General features: G+C 50.3%; 1 protein-coding gene across 2 annotated transcripts; it reads left to right on the top strand.

The window, feature by feature from the left end:
* Nucleotides 1-39: 39 nt before the first annotated feature.
* D2HGDH (D-2-hydroxyglutarate dehydrogenase) lies at nt 40-15,550 on the top strand. Of its 2 annotated transcripts, XM_074153163.1 has the most exons (10): nt 40-178; nt 420-796; nt 1,838-1,895; nt 3,455-3,594; nt 4,320-4,513; nt 5,654-5,822; nt 6,640-6,783; nt 8,348-8,490; nt 9,288-9,453; nt 15,010-15,550. In XM_074153163.1, exons 2-10 carry the CDS (start codon nt 427-429, stop codon nt 15,267-15,269), a joined length of 1,644 nt encoding a protein of 547 aa, XP_074009264.1. In that variant the 5' UTR covers nt 40-178; nt 420-426; the 3' UTR covers nt 15,270-15,550. The 2 variants fall into 2 exon arrangements, with proteins under 2 accessions (XP_074009264.1, XP_074009265.1); XM_074153164.1 differs by lacking the exons at nt 40-178; nt 420-796; nt 1,838-1,895 and having other exon boundaries at nt 3,571-3,594; nt 4,304-4,513.
* The last annotated feature ends 819 nt before the right edge of the window (nt 15,551-16,369 follow it).

Below are 16,369 nucleotides of genomic sequence, written 5' to 3'. Positions count from 1 at the left end.
GCGGCCTCCCGCCGGCAGGGGGCGCTGCCGCCCGCCGCCGCTGCGCGCATGCGCGGTGGCAACGCGCCCCTCGGCCCGGCCGCTTCGGGGCTGCCCGGCTATCGCTACCTCCGGCGGGACGGGCACGGCGCTGCTGGGCCCAGAAGCGGGGCGGGACGGGTTTGCCCTCCCCCGAGGGGTGCGTGAGGTTGCCGTGGTCCGACTGGGGTTTGGCGGGTGGTTGGCCACGGGAGAGCGTCTATCTGAGGCGCTACGCGATGGGTGTCCCCCAGCCCGGGGTAGCGCCTGGTGGGTGGTTGTCACACGGGCGGGGGCCTGTTCCCAGCTCCTCACAAGCTGCTTCGTCCGGGAGAGGAGCCCCCCAGAGCCGGGGCGGTGAGGAGGGGAGCTTGCACACGAGCTAGGCTTCTGCTTTCCAGGGTGAGGATGGGGGTTTCCTCTGCGGCCCCCGGTCGCTGGGATCAGCTAAGATGGCTGACGAGCTTCCACAGGAGGACCTTGGCACAGAGCTCTGCCCCGGGGACGCTTCAGCAGAGGAAGCCGCCGGGAGTGCCCGCCAGTGTGGTTTCCAGGCTGTGGGGCCTGAGGCCTCGGGGCGGGAGAGCGCTCCACGCAGCCTCCCCCAGCTTCCAGGAGGTCATGCTGACTAGCGAGCGTTACAGAGTGCAGCGCCTGCCCTTTTCCCCTCTGTCTGACAGCGACGTGGCTTTCTTTGAGGGCGTAATGCCAGGTAGAGTCATCACAAATCCGGAGGAGTTGAAACCATTTAATGTGGACTGGCTTAAATCAGTCCGAGGTGAGTGAGCGAGCTTGTTTTATTTCTCGGTGTTGGTAAAGCCTGCACCCTGCTCCCGTTAGGGCACCAGAATGAAAAGCCTGCCAAAGAAGATCTCATCTTTATAGCAGACCATGTCTTTACAGACCAGGCAAAATGACTTTTCCTAATAGAAAATATTCCTTTGAGAACTACCTAATTTCTGGTAATCTTTTAGACTTTTCTTAAAAAAAGAATCTGAGCCCCGTTAACTTATTAATTTTTTTCCTGAAACAAATTGGGTCAGTTAACAGAAGCTGAAGGTTTGGCTGAACCTCAGAAAACAAGTGTTGTGATTTTTCTGTTACTTTTGTCAAAGATTTCATGAAAACATGCCGAAAATCCTGTAGCCAGAGGTTGATGTTCAAAAAGGAGAGAGGAGTCCTGCAAAGACTTTATTTGAATAAAGGGAGAGTCCACTGGGGCATTCCCCTGTGGGGTCTCTCAGTTTTCCAGAGGACGCAGCCTTTGTTTTATCCTAATTCCCTGGCCGCATGTAACCCTCTTCCTTTCCCCGTGGGTTGAGGGACTTGGAAGGTACAGACTTCTCGATCCGCCTGTTACATCAAAGTTTAGCTTTTGCAGTTTTATAATTGTTTAACTTTTACATTTTCAGTTAATTCCCCTATTTTTCAGTTGTCTCAGTCCTGCAGTTTCAATTAACTCTCCTATTTCCTTCAGTTATCTTACTCTTGCAATTTAAATTAACTTCCCTGTTTGTGGAGATACTCATATCTGTACTTCATCACCTGTTTGTGAAGACACTCTTATCCCTATTATCAAGAATATAAAACATTTCCCATTGCCCCCACTGGTGACCAAGTTGACATATACAGACAAAGCTTTTACAGTGCTTTAGGGAAAGCCCGTTATTGAAAATGTTTGTTTTCAAACTGCTTAAAATGTCTCTGCCTCACAGTAGAGGGAGAGTTGTTATTTTGGACATCATGCTCTACCACCTTTTTCTTTCTGACCTCTGTAGATCCCACAACTTGCCTTGAGAGTCCCTTGCTTTCATTGCAGGCTGTAGCAAGCTGATGTTGAAGCCACAGACAACAGCAGAGGTGTCTCAGGTTCTCAGGTAACATGCAGCTTTTCTGCAGGAAACTCAGGTTTATTCTGGGAGGGTCCAGCAGTCGAAGGGAACATCTGTGCGTTCAGGCACTGATCGCTCAAGTATTGGGATTGCTGAAACTGTTTTCTTCTTGACTGTGCGTCTTGTTGTTGAGCACTGGTGACTTCAGCTCTCCCTTCTGTTCTTTATATCCCCACTGCTCTTGGACTGCACAGGTTTCCTGATGTACCTTTTGTTCCAGCTGCTCCCAGGACAGGAGACACTGCATGCTCTTGCTAGTCTGGAAAAATACATGTACCTATGGGTAGGCAGTGTTGCTTATCTAAAAAAAACCTACAGGATCCTAATTAGGAATGTTTTCACGTAGAGAGCTGAAATTTTTCACGGCAGAAAGGAACTTCCACTTGTGCCGTGTATTTCTCAGGCCCAGCGCTCTCCCTGGCCCTCGGCTTTTCTGGGCTGATGGTGTCATGCCAGTATCAGGCAGAAACAAACTCTGAACTTGCATTTGTTTTACAAAACCAAATTCATCTTTCCTGGCCAGATGTCCTTGCAAAGGCTGAGCAGACAGCAGCAGACTTCTCAGATCAAAGTTGGTGGGTTTGAGTAGAAGCGTCTTAAGAATGCTTAGTGTGGAGGAGAGAAATGGAGTGGGGGAGAGATAAGGCAGTGGATTCGGTACTGATGACGGGACTGATTTCCTGCTCTACTAAGGTGTCAAAATTAAGACACTGTACCAGTGCTCAAGAGGAGCAGTTGTGTTGAGGGATTCAAGAGGGTCCATCTGAAAAACTAAAGAAGGTTAGGCCAGCATGGGGCAGTTTGAGGAGGTAATGTTTTGTCCACCGAATCGAAGCACTTCCCTGGCTTCAGCTGGGCACATGTATGCAGGATCGCCGTTTGGCTGAAGAGCTACTGGCTGCGTGAACCTGCTCCTGGCTCTGTTAAAACAGATTCCTGGAGCACAGTGAAGTCAGGGCTTCTAAAGGGACTGCTGGGGCAGCACAGCTTTGTGCCATCCGTTGTGCAAGAACTTCTGTGAGTTTGGAGAGGATGGGACGGGTGGTGCTTCACGGGGATATGGCAGGCTGGAAGATGAAGCCGCTGAGGCACAGGTGCACATGCATCATTGCCTGATTAATTAATTGAGGGGTGGAGGAGGACAGTAATGTCTTAAACTGCTGCCAGAGGTTGTCTGTCAGAGCCCACTGAGGAATTCATGTTGTTAGCAGAGACTGCCACATAAATAGCTTATGTATAAGCAGAGTGAGCTGTGATTTCCAGGCAGATGTTGGTGGCAGAGCTGTCAATGTACGTGGGGGTAACCCCAAGGGTTTGTTCCTTTGCTCACTGCTGGGGTGAGTTTAGTGAGGAGCTATGATTTCTCACTTTTGCAATGAAACTGTCCCTTTGTATCAATTGAATCTTTAGGCTAAATGCTGCTTAATTTTAAGTAGTGTTGAGCACTCTCTTAACAGTAGAGTCTCATGTGGACATGAAACTCTTCTGATAGACTGGATTATGGCCTTAAAATGCATAAGACTTCAGAGACCTTTTTCTTCTAGGTACTGCTATGAGAGGAACCTGGCAGTGAACCCGCAGGGGGGTAACACAGGCCTTGTTGGAGGCAGTGTTCCTGTCTTTGATGAGATCATTCTCTCCACTGTTCTCATGAACCGGATCATCAGCTTTGACAAGGTGTCTGGTAAATATTGTAGAGATGTGAGGGACAGAAATGAGCACCAGGCCCTAAACCAGCGATTTTCCTGGGAGCTGATAGCTGCAGGATCAGCAAGGTTCAGCCCAGCAGCACCATAAGGGGCATCAGAGGTTTGTTTCATCCAGGCTCCTGCTGCTGATGTAATCCTTAGGTTGTAACAGCAGCTGATGTAACAATACATCTGGAGGCAGAGAGAAGAAAGAGATAAAAGAAACATGGACATCCTATTATCTGTTCCTAAATTAAATGAGAGACCCAGCAGGTGGAGCAGAATTACAGTGTTGAGGAAGTCACCTGATAACTACGCTAGCAGAGGGAAGGGAGGAATGGAGAAAACTTAAAGGTTGATTGGATTTGGAGACTTAGGAATTAGGTTGGTTTCAGTATTTCAGTTCTTAAAACTGAGAGGGAAAACAACAGGCAGAGATACACTTCATGTGACTGTGTTTTACTTGTCCAGAGTTGTGGATGACCAGATGTTAAGGCAATGGTGAAGCTCACCTCGGCTTGAGGAGGGGTAGGACAATGCCCTGTAGTGTGCACAGACTGCTTGTGTGTTTAAGTCCAATCCCAGAGTGTTTTGGAGGAAGAAGGGTTTGCATCTGCTTGTACTTACCCCGTCTCTTGAGGAGGCGCCGCCTTCTTGGGCATCAGCCCAGACGGGCATTTATGTTGGATTATTTATGTCCAGCAGGACATTTATGTTTCAGGAATCCTTGTGTGCCAAGCTGGCTGTGTCTTAGAGAAGCTCAACGAGTACTTGGAGGAGCAGGGGTTTATCATGCCACTTGACTTGGGAGCGAAAGGCAGCTGTCACATCGGTGGCAATGTGGCCACAAATGCTGGAGGCTTGCGGCTCTTGAGATACGGCTCTCTCCGAGGGACAGTGCTAGGACTGGAAGCGGTAAGGCGAGTACCTGGCAGTTCCTTCCTGTGTCTAAAACTTTGCTTCTTACCCTTCCCTGCTGTTCTTGCCCTTAGCTACCCATTATGCAGACAAGTGCCTCTCTTTGACTTCCGCTCTTAACTTTCCCTTGTATGGCTCTTTTGAGAAGGAGCAACAAGTGTCATTATGCATGTAGCACCTGTTACTGCTACTACAGTTTCCAGCTTCTACATCTGTTCTTGCTGACAGAAGTGATACTAGGTGGTTTCCTAATCCAGAGAAGTGAAAAGAAGGCAGGGAGAGATTCGGTGATCCCAAGTTACCTGCATGAGATTGGTTCCTCTGTGGAGCAGTGGGTCTCTGGGACTCTCTGCTGAGTCCATCCTACAGCACTGTCAGCCATCCTACAGCCACAGTGAGTGGCTGCTCACTCGACTTTTAATAGAGCCATCTGCTTTGGGTTAGTTTGGCTGCTGGCTTTCTCCTGGAGTCTTTCCTGTTCATCAGCCTGTCTGCCCTACAGGCCTGTGCTTCTGCATGTAAAGGCTGGGATTGGCGGTTCAAAAAGATTTTGGGGCTTAGGAGCAGAGAGCTAATAGGAAATAAATTGGGTAGGTAACAAAAGCCTGGTTTGGTTGTATTGTGTAGGCCCAGAAAGGAGAGCTTTTGTCTCTCAGGTTAGCCCCCCTAGCATCTAAACAACCTTTAATAACATGTCTTAGAGACAGTCAGCCTTGATTCAAGGCTCAAGTGGTAGAGGGCTTGCTTCATTCTGGTTGACTGTGTTCACTGTTTCAAATAGTATTCCTTGTTTCTATTGAATAACGGGAGCTGGGGATGCAAAGAGCATCTGATCTTGTCCACCACTGGTAAGAAAAGTGGAGCAAACTTGATCCTCTGTTATTACTTGTCCTGCTAGAACATGTGCAAAACAGCACTGTAAAAAAAAAAAAAAACCGCAGCAGAAAAGTTTGAGGGAAGACTCAGGTAGGATTTAGAGGGGAGGAAGAGCTGGGAATGGAGGAACTGTGGGAATGGGCTGCATCTGGTGTCCGCTGCTCAAGTCTACTGACAACTTTTTGTCAGCTTTGTAGTAGACAAGTTTATGTCAGCAGATTTCTGCATAGGTGCTTTGACTGGGTCTCTGTGTTCCCACAGGTGCTGGCTGATGGCTCAGCTCTGGACTGCTTGGCGTCTCTGCGCAAAGATAACACTGGCTATGACTTGAAGCAGCTTTTCATCGGATCCGAGGGGACCTTGGGAGTTATCACTGCTGTCTCCATACTGTGTCCTCAGAAACCCAAGGCTGTGAATCTGGCGTTCCTAGGTAGGAGCCGATATTAATAACTTCACAGTTGAATTCAGAGGCTGGGAAAGGATCAGGAATAGCAGGATGAAGAGGCAGGCAGGACAGTGCCCTCACTGGACAGTACCCGAGCAGGGCAAGTCTGATGACAGTAGGCAGGGGCAGCCGCAATCCAGCGGTCGCTGTGTGAGTCCGTAGTAACAAGGCAACGCTGGAAAGTCAAGTCTACAGGTCAGGGTCTGGATCAGCAGGGTACCTGGCCAGGCACAGCTGCTTGAAAGCTGTTTCTGAGTCTGCTTTTTAGCAGAGTTCTTTGTGGGGAGCCTTCACAGAGGTTGGTTTTGTCTCCCTACAAGGCCAGCAGGGACTTCTCAAACAGCTTGCTTGTATCAAATGTGGCCTTGAGAGCAGAGACCTAAACTGTTAGCAGGGAAAGAGTGGAATCCAAGTGCTGACAGACCTGTGGAATATGTGCAGTGGACTTCAGAACTTGCCTGGACTCTCACAGTGGCCTGTAAATTTCTCTTGGGTTGCCTTCTTGTTTGTGCTGAAAGCTGAAGGCGGAGCAGACATTTTGGTATGAACTGTCTTAGAGCGTTCAAGAGGTCCTTGCCACAGCAAAGGCTAATTGCTATATCCTTCTACTGTTCTGCTCTGAAACCTTTCCCAGCTCAAGCTGTTAGAGGAGCTGCTGATCTAAACCCACACAGGGTAGCAGTTTACATTTCCTGGAGATGGGAGAGATGACTTCAAGCCTGGTAGACATTTTAAAATGTTTTTCAAGGTTTTGGGGGGGTGATTTTTTTGTTCCTGATTCCTCTCTGTGTTCTGTCTGAAGGGTGTCAGAGTTTCGCTAAGGTTCTGGAAACATTTACAACCTGCCGAGCCATGCTGGGGGAGATCCTATCTGCCTATGAGTTCATGGACGAGAAGTGCATGGAATTGGTTGAGAAACATCTCAAGCTGTCCAGCCCAGTGGCAGGTACCAGTGTCATTTGTGCTATAGAAAGAGACATTGTGCTGCTTGGGGATTTTTATCCTAGTTTTATCTATAACTATATATCTATATAGATATATATATCAATAAGCGTGTTATTCACCAGGGGGAAATAATGTCTGACCAATCTGATAGCCTTCTACAATGGCATGACTGGCTGGGTGGATGAGGGGAGGGCAGTGGACGTTGTCTACCTCGGCTTCAGCAAGGCTTTTGACCCTGTCTCCCACAGCATCCTCATAGGTCAGCCTAGGAAGTATGGGTTAGATGAATGGACAGTGGGGTGGATACAGAACTGGCTGAAAGACAGAGCTCAGAGGGGCATGATTAGTGGCACAGAATCCAGTTGGAGGTCTGTATCAAGTGGTGTTCCCCAGGGGTCAATACTGGGTCAAGTCCTCTTCAACATATTCATCAGTGACCTGGATGAAGGGACAGAGTGTATCCTCAGCCGGTTTGCTGATGACACCAAGCTGAGAGGAGTGGCTGACACGCCAGAAGGCTGTGCCACCATCCAGCGAGACCTGGACAGGCTGGAGAGCTGGGCAGAGAGGAACCTGATGAAGTTCAACAAGGGCAAGTGTAGGGTCCTGCCCCTGGGGAGGAATAACCCCCTGCACCAGTACAGGTTGGGGGCTGACCTGCTGGAGAGCAGCTCTGAGGAAGACGACCTGGGAGTCCTGGTGGACAACAGGATGCCCATGAGCCAGCAATGTGCCCTTGTGGCCAAGAGCGCCGATGGTCTCCTGGGGTGCATCAAGAAGTGTGGCCAGCAGGTCCCCCTCTGCTCTGCCGTGGTGAGGCCCCATCTGGAGCACTGTGTCCAGTTCTGGGCTCCCCAGTTCAAGAAGGACAGGGAACTGCTGGAGAGGGGACAGCAGAGGGCTACAAAGATGCTGAGGGGACTAGAACATCTAAAGGGCAGGTGGCAAGAGTATGGTGTCAGGCTGTTCAGTGGTGCCCAGGGACAGGACAAGGGGCAGTGGGCACAAGCTGGAACACAGGAAATTCCATCTCAAAATGAGGAAAAACTTCTTTCCTTTGAGGGTGGCAGAGCCCTGGAACAGGCTGCCCAGGGAGGTGGTGGAGTCTCCTCTGAAGAGATTCAAACCCCGCCTGGACATGTTGCTGTGCAACCTGCTCTGGGTGGACCTGCTCTGGCAGGGGGTTGGACTAGATGATCTCCAGAAGTCCCTTCCAAGCCCGACCATTCTGTGTGGACATTCCTCGTAATTTTCATACCCAGTATACAATTACAGATACATTTGGTGGGAGTATTTAATGGTGAGACTTTTTACTTCTACTTGTGGCCGCAAAACTGCTAGTTTTCTGAAAAGCGGTGGCTGGGTAAAGGATGGAGCATATAAGTGAAGTTCCCTACAGAGAAAAGATTGCTACTTGAGCTGCGCTTCCACGTGGCATCTGAGAATCTGGGCAGTAGAGTGACCTCATGAAATGTGCCAAGCTTAGGAAAAGCTCCAGAACCTGCACTGAATTCCTGTGCCTTTACCCCAGAGCATCTGCTTATTCTGTTTCCCCTCACTTTCAGGCAGCCCTTTTTATGTTTTAATTGAAACTTCGGGCTCCAGCTCGACCCATGATGAAGAAAAATTGAACGACTTCCTAGAACAGGCCATGACTTCTGGTTTGGTCACTGATGGAACTGTGGCAACAGATGATAAGAAAATAAAGGCAAGTCATCATTTCCTCTTGTGAAAATCCCTTTGACTTGATTCTGTATTTGGATTTGTATTTTTAATAGGGAAATGTTCAGACTGATGTTTGGCATAAATGTCCCTGAGTGATCTGGTAGCTTATTTGGCATACTGAATAAGAACGCTAACACTGCTGATTCTTCCCAGAAAGCCCTGAGTATTGGGGGTTTCAGTGGATGTTTTCTCTTGTAAGAAGATCGTAATAATGAATTACATCTTTCAGTAGTTGCTGGGGTAGGTCCCAAACTGCCTGAAAACTCTCTAAACCAGGAGCTCAGTTGTCAGCAAGGCCAGGAGTAAGCAAAGTCCTGTAGGCCAGTGTGTTAGAGCCAGAGACTGCGGTCTCGCGGGACAAGACGGACACACAGCGTGTCATTGAGAAGGAGAGCGGTTTGTGTTTGCTCGGTGAACGTGAGTCTCTTACACTGACCCGTGTTTCTTCCAGCCCCAGTTCCCAAACTGAGCCTTGCAGGAATAAACTGGAGGAGGCACATCCCTGCTTCTTGGGAAGCCCAAGACCGGTTTGGAGAGAATGTCCATGCCTTGTTCTTTGTTTGGGGTACTGTCAAACTTGAGGAGTTGGTGTATCGCTTTACTGTGTGGTGCTGCCGAGAAAGCGTTATAACTAGCTTCCAAGAGGCAGAGGATATCGAGGGAAATCAGAAGTTGTTGTTATATGTAAAGAAGCAAGGCTCTTTTTCCCTTTTTGCTACAAAGCATGGAACCCAAGAGGTACTTGGTTTATTTGGATTTCTTTCATCTTTGGTTCATCAGACGCTGTGGAGCCTGCGGGAGAGGATCACAGAGGCCCTCACTCATGATGGCTATGTCTACAAATACGACATCTCTCTACCTGTGGGAAAGCTGTATGATCTTGTGAGTGACACCAGGGCTCGGCTGGGCCGGAGTGCCAAAAATGTAGTGGGCTATGGCCACTTGGGTAAGTGTAGATGCTGGAAAAGGAGGTGGTTGCTCTTCTGTGCTCTGGGTTTTGCTGTACAACTTCCTAGTAGTTTTAAAGGTTGTTTTTAGATCAGTGGGAGGCATAGACTAAATCATGGAATCACGGAATTGTCAGAGTTGGAAGGGACCTCTAGAGATCATCTAGCCCAACTCCCCTGCTAAAGCAGGGTTGCCCAGAGCACATCACTCAGGACTGCATCCAGGCGGGGCTTGAAGATCTCCAGAGAAGGGGACTCCACACCCTCCCTGGGCAGCCTGTTCCAGGGCTCTGGCACCCTCACCAGAAAGAAGTTTTTCCTCATATTTGAATGGAACTTCCCATGTTCCAGCTTGTGTCTGTTGCCCCTCGTCCTATTGCTGGCAACCACTGAAAAGAGTCCGGCTCCATCCTCCTTCAACCCACCCTTTAGGTACTTGTAAACATAGATAAGGTCTCCCCTCAGCCTTCTCTTCTCCAGGCTGAAGAGTCCCAGCTCTCTCAGCCTTTCCTCATCAGGGAGATGCTCCAATCCCTCCATCATCTTTGTTGCCCTACGCTGGACTCTCTCCAGCAGTTCCCTGTCTCTCTTGAACTGGGGAGCCCAGAACTGGATGCAGTATTCCAGTTGTGGCCTCACCAGTGCAGAGTAGAGGGGGAGAATGACCTCCCTCCACCTACTGGCCACACTCTTCCCTACGCAGCCCAGGATCCCATTGGCCCTCTTGGCGACAAGAGCACATTGCTGGCTCATGGAAAGTTTGTTATCCACCAGGACTCCCAGATCCTTCTCCTCAGTAGTGCTTTCCAGAAGATCCACCCCTACCTATATTGGTGCCTGGGGTTCTTCCTCCCCAGGTGCAGGACCCTACAGTTACCTTTATTAAACCTCATTAGGTTCTTCTCTGCCCAGCTCTCCAGCCTGTCCAGATCTCGCTGGATGGCGGCACAGCCCTCTGGAGTGTCGGCCAGCCCTCCCAGTTTGGTATCATCAGCGAACTTGCTGAGGATACACTCTGTCCCCTCGTCCAGGTCATTGACGAATATGTTGAACAAAACTGGACCAAGTATTGACCCCTGGGGGACACCGCTGGTTACAGGCCTCCAACTCGACCCTGCTCCATTAATCGCAACCCTCTGAGTTCTGTCACACAGCCAGCTCTCAATCCACCTCACTGCCCCCTCGTCTAGCCCACACTTCCTTAATTTTCTAATGAGGATGTTATGGGAGACAGCGTCAAAAGCCTTGCTGAAGTCAAGGTAGATGACATCTGCTGCTCTCCCCTCATCTAGCCATCCAGTTATAACGTCATAGAAGGCTATCAGATTGGTCAAGCATGATTCACCCTTGGTAGATCCATGTTGACCACTTCTAATAACTTCTTGATCTTCAGTGTGTTTGAAGATGATTTCCAGAACGAGTCGCTCTATTATTTTCCCAGGGACAGAGGTGAGACTAACTGGCCTGTAGTTCCCTGAGTCCTCCTTCTTGCCTTTTTGTAGACTGGTGTGATATTTGCCTTCCTCCAGTCCTCAGACACTTCTCCTGTTCTCCAAGACCTCTCAAAAATGATGGAGAGTGGCTCAGCAATAGTATCTGCCAGTTCTCTCAGCACTCGTGGCTGCAGCTCGTCAGGGCCCATGGACCTGTGGATGTCTAGTTTGGCCAAGTGGTCTCTAACCCATCCTCCCCAACAGAGGGAAAGTCTTCCTCTCTCCAGACCTTCCCCCTTGTCTCCAGGGTCTGGGATTCATGAAGAGCAGCATTGGCAGTGAAGTCTGAAGCAAAGAAGGCATTCAGCAACTCCGCCTTCTCTGCGTCTTCCACCACCAAGGCACCCACCTCATTCATCAGTGGGCCTACATTTTCCCTAGCCTTCCTTTTTTTTATTGATATACTGAAAAAAACTCTTCTTGTTATCTTTAACTGTGGTAGGCAAGTTAAGTTCTGCTTGGGCTTTTGCCCTTCTAATTTTTCCCCTGCCTATCTTCACTACACCTTGATATTGCTCATAAGTAACCAACCCACTTTTCCAGAGATCGTAGACTTTCCTTTTCTCCCTGAGGTCCAGCCAAAGCCCTCTATTTAGCCAGGCTGGTGGTCTTCCCCATCGGCTCGTTTTATGGGACCTGGGAATGGCCTCCTGTGCTTTTCAGAGTTCCTCCTTGAAGTATGACCAGCCTTCCTGGGCACCTAAGCCCTTCAGGACTGTCTCCCAAGGGACACTCTCAGCCATGCTCCTAAACAGGCCAAAGTCTGCCCTTCGGAAGCCCAAGGTGGCAGGTCTGCTGGCTCCCTGTCTTGCTTCTGCAAGAATTGAAAACTCTATGATTTCACGATCACTCTGCCCAAGACGACCTTCAACCTTTACATCCCCCACCAGACCTTCTCTGTTAACAAGCAGCAGGTCCAGTAGGGCGCTCTCCCTGGTTGGCTCGCTCGCCAGCTGTGTTAGGAAGTTGTCTTCCACACACTCCAGGAACCTCTGGGACTGTTCCCTCTCTGCTGTGTTATATTTCCAGCAGATATCCGGGAAGTTGAAGTCCCCCACGAGAACAAGGGTGAGTGATCGCGAGAGCTCTGCCAGTTGCCGATAGAATTATTTCATCGACTTCTACGTCCTGGTTTGGGGGTCTGGAATAAACTCCCACCACGATGTCTGCCTTGTTGGCCTTCCCCTTGATTCTAACCCATAAACACTCTACACTGTCATTCCCGTTATTAAGTTCTAGGCATTCAAATCCGTCTCTAACATAGAGGGAGACCCCACCACCTCTCCTTCCTTGTCTATCCCTTCCGAAGAGTTGGTAGCCATCGACTGCAGCGCTCCAGCTGTGTAAGTCTTCCTGCCACGTTTCTGTGATGGCAACTATATCATAGTTTTCCTGCTGAACAACGGTCTCCAGCTCCTCCTGTTTGTTGCCCAAACTGCGTGCATTTGTGTAGATGCGCTTTAGCCGGGCTAATTTTCCTGCCACTTCTATGGGGGGGCCGAGCCCCAATTACCCCTCGACCATGCCCAGACCCTTCTGTGGTTGCCAGCCTATCGCCGTCCCTGATGTCATCACCACACGGGTTACCAGCCCCCACCTCTGCTGAGACAACAGGCCGCAGGACCTCGCTAGCGCTTTTACCCACCAGCACTGGTAATCTGCTCCCAGGCTCCTCTTTAGTAATCCTGGTTTCACCCCCATCCCCCTTCAAACCTAGTTTAAAGCCCTTTCAATGAGCCCCGCTGATTCTCGCCCCAGTATTCTTCTTCCCCTTCGGGTAGGGCTTGTCCCACCGGTTCTGGTGTCCTGTAGATCATCCCACGATCAAAGAAACCAAAGTCCTGCCGGTTACACCAGCCTCGGAGCCAGGAGTTCGTCTGCTGGCTCTTCCCGTTTGTCCCCTCATCAGTTCCCGCAAGTGGTGGGATAGAGGAGAACACAGCTCGTGCTCCCGATCCCTTAACCACCCGTCCCAGGGCCCTGAAGTCTCTCCTCATCGCCCTTGGACTACTGGTAGCCACCTCATCGCCGCCGACTTGAAATACTAGTAACGGAGAGTAATCCGAGGGCCGGACCGGGGTAGGGAGACTCTTCTGTATATCCCTAATCCCGGCCCCAGGGAGGCAGCCGACTTCCCTGTGGGACGGATCCGGTCCGCAAACGGGGCTCCCCGCAGAAGGAGTCACCCGCCGCCATTACCTTCCTTTTTCCCTTTGTCGAGGAAGTCCTCAGGCGTGGGGGTGGGTGACCGGCCCTGGGCGACTCACTGCGTGGGTCTTCCTCCCCGTCCCCGTTTACCTGCCCCTCCATTTCCAGAGCCCCGCACCTACCGTGCCCGTGCGGCCGGGAAGGCGAGGGGGGCCCGGGGGGGTTCTGCCGGCCCCTCCGAGGAGGGACCCGCCTCCCTTCCCCATCGTCCCTTAAGTCCCTCCCTTCCGCCTGAAAGGAGATCACCCGCTCCTTGCGGAGCCTCTACCCGCTGCCTCCGCCCCAGGGTACGGCTCCGCCGATCCGTTTCGCTCCCGCCGGCCTTTCCGCCGCTGCGGGCGGCGTATTTGACGGCGGCGTCTCCGGCTCCCCCGGGAACACCCGCCGGGCTCGGCCGTTCGGCTGCGGCCCGAGGCCCGCTCGGCCGCCTGTTTCTGCGGGAGCTCGGCCCGAGTTCCCGCGTCCTTCCCCGCGGCGGTTTTCGGCCGCCCCGGGGCCGCGTCTCCTCCGGCGCCGGGCGGGGACCGGCCCCCCCCCGCGCGCGCGCTCCTCCTCTGCCGCGGCTCGCCCGCCCCGCCCCCGGCCCCGTCAGCCTCGCGGCTCCCTCGCGAGATTCCCGACTCGCTTCGGGCCTCTCCGCGCTGCCTCGGCTGCTCCGTCTGCGGGGCGCCCCTCTCCGGCTCGGTCCCGCCCCGGTTGGACGCCGCAGCCCCCGCCGCGGCGGTTTGCCGAGGGCTGGCAGGAGAGGAGGCTGCATAAGGTTCTTCGTGTCTGAATTTCATTGCTTTCGGGCTGCATTCCATATATTAATGGCAGATTGCTAGCCGGCCAGCCACTGAACTCATCGTTTGTATCTTCTTGCTCTGTACTTTCTATTGAAGTATGTAGGTTGTTTAATTGGACCATCAGTTTGATTAATGTACTTAGACACAGTTGGTAAATAAACACTCCGCTCCAAAGTGATCGGTCTTACTGGAAATCAATTATGTCTGAGTCGTTAACCCTCCAAAAGATTGATAAAGATAATGCACAGAAAGGACCAGTGCATTTGTCAGAATGCTTTGAAACTCATTTGATTTCATGTAAATTGGTAGCTTAGCAGAGCTGTTCTGTTAATAAATAAATAACTAAAGAAGAACAGAACACACTTCAGCACGCTTGATTTGAAAGACAGGGAAAGACAAGTCTGCATAACAAAGGCCGCCTCTGTTAGCTCTTGGTGTTGAGGTTTAACCTGTGTGCTGCGAGGGTTTGCTGGGATGCAGGAAGAGGTTCCGGAGTGAGAATGAGTAAGTTGTGTTTGTCTTTTGTGTGTTCTACCTTCTGAATACCCAGCAGCTATGTCCTTAATCAAATACCATTGCACCCAAGTGGCAAAGGGAGGAAATGTTCTGCTTGCTTTGTTTCTGTTGACACAGTGCCAAAGTGCATTTAGAACATTGCACAAAGATAATAGGGAGAGAGAAAGTGATGAGGGACCGTATTAAAATCTAATGATCATTATGAAATGGCATTGGGGAAGTCTTTGCCAGGCCATCTTGCTAGTGGGACAATAGTGCAGCACAGTTGTTTGGATTTTAAAATCACAAGAGTGGGAATTTGAAAGTAGCTTAACTCAGAACGCTTCCTCAAATATTGTACTGGAAGCGTGGAAGAACAAAGATCCTATTTGAATTATTTGTGCATGGAGAGGCTTGATGTTTGTAGAAGGATAGTGAACTTCTCCTTTTCTGCACAGTTTGGAGACTAACAAAGGCACCTTTGTTTGAGTGCCTGGAGGAGACAGTAATAAATCTCTATGGTAGGGCCACTGAGTTTTTCTTACACACCCACTTCTGCAATGTTCTCTTCCAGGAGACGGAAACTTGCACTTGAACATCACGGCAGAGTCCTATAGCCATTCCCTGCTGGATGCCATCGAGCCATTTGTGTACGAGTGGACTGCAAGACACAATGGCAGTATCAGTGCAGAGCACGGACTGGGCTTCAAGAAAAAGCAGTTCATTCAGTACAGCAAGCCCAACGAGGCAGTCCTTCTCATGAAGCGTTTCAAAGCCATGTTAGACCCTAAAGGGATCCTCAATCCCTACAAGATGCTGCCCTCCAGTTCCTGAGAGCAACATGCACTGAGAAGGGAGCAGATAGATACCATCACGTGAGGATGGCATCTCTAGCTTGGTAACTGCACTTTAGCCATGAACAAACTGATGGATCAAGCACGCACGTGGAACGTTCCTTGTGTATTTCTTTAGTGTGATGGAACAAGTAAAGGAACATGGTTTCTCTTTTCAGGGGTGCCTGCTCTTTCTGAAGTAGAGCACTCTACTGGGTTTAACAATGTGGGTTTCCTGTTTCCTATAAAACCAAGTGTGCAGATACTGCGTGTGGATATTCCAGCTCTCTTTCCCCTTGCTTTGCTCTAATTTATTAGTGGCGTTTCACCAGCCAGAGAAGGCATTTTCTCACTTGGAACCTGTGGATACTCTTCCTCACTGGTTTTGATCTCATATGCTTGTCCAAAAGCTCACAACAGCATCAGGTTATGGCCTTTTTAACGTTGCCACCTGCAGGCTGTCCCCAATTGGTCCCCAACCTGGCACCAAGTGTTGTCCCAGGTACACCATGCAGGTACAGCTTTGCCGTCCTGGACACTACTTCTGAGTACTATCAGCCGGAGGGGAAGTATCAGCAGCCAGGCTGAGGGAAGGGATCTCACATCTGTCTGGCAGTTACTTCCTGCTTCCTTGTCTTCCAGTCTTCCCTGTCTTCCTGATTGGCTCTTACAGAGGGCAAGAGCCATTATCCTAATGATTTTATGTAAAATCTGCATCCATCACAATGAGCAAGCTAAAAAAAATTAACCTGAGTGGAGATAATGACAGTCATTTTAAAATCACCCAGAGTTTTCTCTGCACTGTGCATGTGGTATATTGAGGCAAAAGAGATTTTTTTGCATACCAGTACTAGTTTATTTTCCCGAGGTGCCCCCTTACCCTGGGAGAGGTTGCTCTGAGGCTCCCCAGCCAGCGGGCAGACTGGTGCCCACATCCGGTGCCCTGCTTGAGTCAGTGAGGCCACCGAATGGTACAGGCAGCTGTTACCCAAAAGCAGCTTGGAAAATCTGGCAATAGTCAGAAAAACAGAATAGTAGGAAAATAAAATCAGCCTATTGGGCGTTTGAGGGGATCCCTGATTGTGAAAGATACATAAAAAA

This window comes from Numenius arquata, chromosome 9, assembly GCF_964106895.1.
Source record: "Numenius arquata chromosome 9, bNumArq3.hap1.1, whole genome shotgun sequence".
In the NCBI taxonomy this organism is placed as follows: Eukaryota; Metazoa; Chordata; class Aves; order Charadriiformes; family Scolopacidae; genus Numenius; species Numenius arquata.
The sequence above is the reverse complement of the archived record's forward strand: the minus strand, read 5'-3'. Positions and strand labels throughout refer to the sequence as shown.

Coding starts and splice junctions, on each gene's coding strand:
- D2HGDH (XM_074153163.1), top strand. CDS start 427: ATGGGGGTTTCCTCTGCGGCCCCCGGTCGCTGGGATCAGCTAAGATGG. Junction 5,823..6,639: donor TGTGAATCTGGCGTTCCTAG/GTAGGAGCCGAT, acceptor TTCTGTCTGAAG/GGTGTCAGAGTTTCGCTAAG. Junction 6,784..8,347: donor GCTGTCCAGCCCAGTGGCAG/GTACCAGTGTCA, acceptor CCTCACTTTCAG/GCAGCCCTTTTTATGTTTTA.